This window comes from Camelina sativa, chromosome 2 (assembly GCF_000633955.1).
Source record: "Camelina sativa cultivar DH55 chromosome 2, Cs, whole genome shotgun sequence".
Classification (NCBI taxonomy): Eukaryota; Viridiplantae; Streptophyta; class Magnoliopsida; order Brassicales; family Brassicaceae; genus Camelina; species Camelina sativa.
The window spans coordinates 14,330,678-14,335,489 of record NC_025686.1 but is presented as its reverse complement, the minus strand read 5'-3'; the positions used below and the strand labels follow the sequence as shown (position 1 = coordinate 14,335,489).

At 36.0% G+C, this 4,812-nt stretch overlaps 1 protein-coding gene across 1 annotated transcript; it reads left to right on the top strand.

Moving 5' to 3' along the window:
* LOC104752014 lies at window positions 2,150-2,754 on the top strand. Its single transcript, XM_010474079.1, has 3 exons — window positions 2,150-2,221; window positions 2,286-2,456; window positions 2,545-2,754. The coding sequence occupies exons 1-3, from the start codon at window positions 2,150-2,152 to the stop codon at window positions 2,752-2,754; spliced, it is 453 nt and encodes a 150-aa protein (XP_010472381.1).

Sequence of the window (4,812 nt, the reverse complement as noted above, 5' to 3'; positions counted from 1 at the left end):
TAGGGTTCAACATCTTTATGGAATCAACAAGAGCTTCAAATGCTGACTGACCCCACGGATACGTCCTCATTGCTTCATCATCAAAAATTCTTTTGGCACTTTCATATGGAATTCTAGAGTTATTATGCAAACCATAAAGTCCAATGTGTTGAAGAAGCAACAGCCCCAACCATTTACGATGATCAAGGTTAACCCATCCCCGGCACACTTTTAATGCTTCCCTGAGTTCAAGTAGCGTTGGACCTGCCCCACCAGGCACTTTCAAAAGTCTGAAGAAATCTTTGTGTTCCTCTTCAAGTTCAAACCGTTCAGTAGGCATTGGGTCTATGTTTAACCCCGTCAGATAATGAAACTCATTCAACCCAAACCTGATAGGTTGACCGCCGACCACAAACCAAAGCTCCTTCTTATGTACCCTTAACTGGTTACATAGTAGGAAATGAACAACCTTACCAGACCAGACGAATTGGCTATCAACTAGCTTAGAGATTATTCCAATTGGTACTTTCTTCGTTTCATCCCACGCATCCAGTCCTATTGATTCCCTAATCTGAGGGAATTCTAACATCCTGAAATTTGTGTTTATATCTCTAGACTCTATTTTAGCGTATAGTCTTGGGGGGTAATCCCTTGCTTGTTCTTCAGAAATATCCTTCGCCATCTGATAGTAAAGCATAAAATAAATCAGCCATAACATATGGCAAACACAAGGCATATAATAACTCCGCCATAATACATAACTCAGTCGTAAAGCATAAGATAACTCAGTCCAAACTCAGCCATCCAAGACGGCGACAATCACCCGTATCTCAAAAATAAATAGGAAGACACATACCGGAACTCGAAGACGAGACGGCTTAGACGGAAACGAACAAGACCAGCGCCGACGAAGAGAAGAAAGAGCGAATGAGGATATCGAGCGAGGACGGCGAGAGATGACGGCGGGAGAGTAGAAAAAGACAGATTATCGCCGGCGCAATTAGGGTTAGATTTCGCCGACGATAAGGACAGAGAGTTTTTTTTTTCCCGGGTTTAAAAACCGTTCACTTTCCCTCTCATTGTAACTGTCGATGCTGGAAAGATAACTCAGCAGTCATAAACGGTATCTCAGCCAACCCTCAAATTAGAATGATTAAATAACCGACTAAACCGAACCGAACCGAAAAAATAATTTTTCCCAATTTGGTATTTTTGTATTGGTATGTTTGCCTAGTTTTCTTATATTCGGCTTATTTCGGTTATATTATGCTAATCTACCTAATTACAATATATTTTGGGTTATTTATTGTTAGATATTCATCTAACCGACCAATAACCGGAAATAACCAAAAATTAATTTCAAAATTTTAAAATTTTTTTAAAAAAATTATTTTCAAAATGGTTCAACCATAAGTATATCCATATTACCACCTTAATCCAAACACATTATATCCAAAACCAAACTGTTATATTAAAAACAAATAATGTTACCTCATCTAACTCTAAACCCTAAACCCTAACCCTAACCCTAACCCCTAAACAACATGTTTTGGTATGTTTGACACATTTTGATCAGAATGTGTAAAAATCACTCTTTTTGTCTATAATTATTATTTTTATTGGTTATAATAATAGTAATATTCATTTTGCCATTCTAAATTTTAATTTTGAGTTATAATAACCTTATTTTACAAATATCTCATAACTCAGCCGTTTAAGTCAATAACCCAGCCACTACTTAGTCAAATTACTGGCCCCTTCTTTAATAATAAATAAAAATACATGACAAATTTGAATTCAAATTTTTGAATTTATTTTTAATAATAAATCGTTTAAAATATTTTTATTAAGCGTATGGATGATAACAAGAAACATAATTATTGTTTGCGTCTCCCCAACAACCCTTTTTGCATTCCCGAGCGGGTATATAATAAATTAATAGGGTGGCCGTCGGATAACTCAGCCGTAAAACCATTATTATGGCCGTTGCATAAGTCAGCCATAACAAAGTTGTTAATTTAACTGACTATCCTAAGTCAGTCGTGTAAAGAACACAACTCAGCCTTCAAGTATATTACTGTCAAACGACGTCGTTCGATATATTGTTTTAGTATAAATTAAGGGATTTGGTGTGATTTATTGCTTCAGTAATCGAGATCGAGTCAAGATGATGGCAAATAGAGATATATACGGCGGCAACTCCAGGGCTGATGAGAAAACTGCTTCTGAAGCACTAGCTGAGGTAGATCTCTAGACTATCTGAAATCTCAAAGCATTATCTTAATATTGTGTTTGTGGAACTGTAGGAACTGAATCGTAATGAAATAAATATGAAAATGAGGTACGGCGAAATCCGGAGGCGAGACAAGGGCGTTCCAATCGGGTGTAATTGCGGTGCGGTGCTTCTCGTTGCCACTTCTAATGATCCTACCACGAGAGGAGAACGTTATTTCAGTTGTCCGTATGACATCACAGATGTAAAGATTTTTGTACTCTTATTTTTTAGTTTTGTGTTCTGTTTCTGACTTTTTTTTAGTCTAATATGAATTATGTACTATTTGTAAGGGTCCCGGTCAAGGCTGCGGTTTCAGGAAGTGGTGGACTGATGCAGTGCGCGAAGAGTTTAGGGTTATTCAGGAGGAGAAGAATGAGATGAAGCAGGACTTGGATGCATCCAAGAAGCGCATCGAGATTCAAGAAGAAATGATCTTGTATTTGGAAAAGAAATATGACGCGCTGGAGAAGAAGTTTGAGAGCTTGAACAAGTATCTGTGAGATTAGTCAAACTCCGTTGTTTTTTTTTTTTTTTTTGGAATTGATGTGAACTTTCTATGTTGTGGTGTTTTATCAATCTATTTTAATAACTCAGTCATGATTAATTATAACTCATTCATGATTAATTATAACTCAGCCGTCATAGACGATATCTCAGCCAACCCTCAAATTAGAATGACTAAATAACCGACTAAACCGAACCGACCGATAAAATAAATTTTCCAATTTGATATTTTTGAATTGGTATGTTTAATTAATTTCGGATATATTCGGCTTAATTTCTGTTATATTAGGCTAATCTACTTAATTACAATATATTTTGGGTTATTTATGGTTAGATATTAATATAACCGACCCATAACCGGAAATAACCAATTTTTTTTTGATTTTTTGATTTTTTAAAAAAATATTCAAATGGTAATAATATTATTATATCCATATTACCACCTTAAACCATACACATTAAAACACATTAGAACCAAATCCAAAAATCAAATAATCTGAACCCTACATCTCAAACCCTAAACCCCAACCCTAACCCTAACCCTAACCCCTAAACGTCATGTGTTGTATGTTTTACACATCCTTGGTGAGAATGTGTAAAAATCAATCTTTCTCTATAATTATTACTTTTTATTGGTTATAATAATTGTAATATTCATAATTCAATTTTACATTTAAATGTTGAGTTATAATAATGTAAATTTACAAATATTTTATAAGTCAGCCGTGTAAGTCAATAACTCAGCCATCACTTAGTCAATTTGTCGGAATTTTAAGATTTTTTATTCGAATTTTGAGTTCAATTTTTTAATTATTTTGTATAATATATTGTGAAAAAACTAACTTTATAAATTGATTACGCGTGTGGATCTGAGCAGGCACAGAATTATTGTTTGGGCTTCCCCAACAACACTTTTAGTAATATCGAGGCACGGCACGAAAGACTAAACGAAGCCGTACCAAGTTCATAACTCAGCCATAACTCACTCATCCGTACGAAGTAGATAACTCAGCCGTTCGAAATATATAACTCAGCCATAACATATATGTTTATTCAATATTTAATTATAACTCAGCCGTGTGAAGTACATAACTCAGCCGTAACATTGAAAAGATACTAAACAAAGAACTTTCTTATCCAAGTACAATTCCTACCAAAAGAAATCCAGATGTTTTTTTACATATCCAAGTACAATTCCTACCAAAAGAAATCCAAAGGTTTTTTTACATATCCAAAGTGCAAGTCCTACCTACCAAAAGAAATACAAATGTTTTTTACGTGAACTGATTCATAAAATCAGGTGACTCATCGAAGATTTCTGCTGCCATTTTAACACGTATACCCTGGATGTTTTGATCACAGATTCCATCGAAAGACACACCAAGCGCTAGACATTCTATAAACTTTAAAGCGTACACGCCACAGTCACCAACCTGTACGTTTTGAGGGACCTTGGAGACTGTCCTCCTCCTGAAGGTAAACTGTTTGTAAGTAGGTGTACGAATTTCGTGAGGAACGTTCGCGTTCATCATTGCTGGAATCATCCGCGTAAACGCCCTACAAGCATTCAGCATTCTAAGCTCACTCTCTCCGGTTACTTGTCCCACGATGCTATCATAGCAATCAATATGCCTTCTGTTGAGATCCACGTGCAGCGCCACCCAGTGATCGCCTCCAATTTGTGGAGCAATATACAGGTGATCCACATCTTCTATCCACTTCAAATTAGTTTGTTCATCTGATGGAATCAAACCTTTAACTAATTCTTCATAACCATTGTCAGTCAATGAAAAAAACTTGGGACTCATCAAGAACATCGGATAATGACGGTGAACCATTTCACTGGTGAACCACGGGTCTATAAACGCAGTGCGTTTGTTGTGGAATGGGAAGGCATCTCGTTTGTACCTACACCTAAGGACTCTCATAAACGCGCCCAAGTGCTGTACAACAGAAAACTGAGTAGTAAACAACAACGCAGCCATAATGTAATATAAGTCAGACAACGACAACAATAACTAAGACATTAAGATAAACTTACTTCATCAGTAACC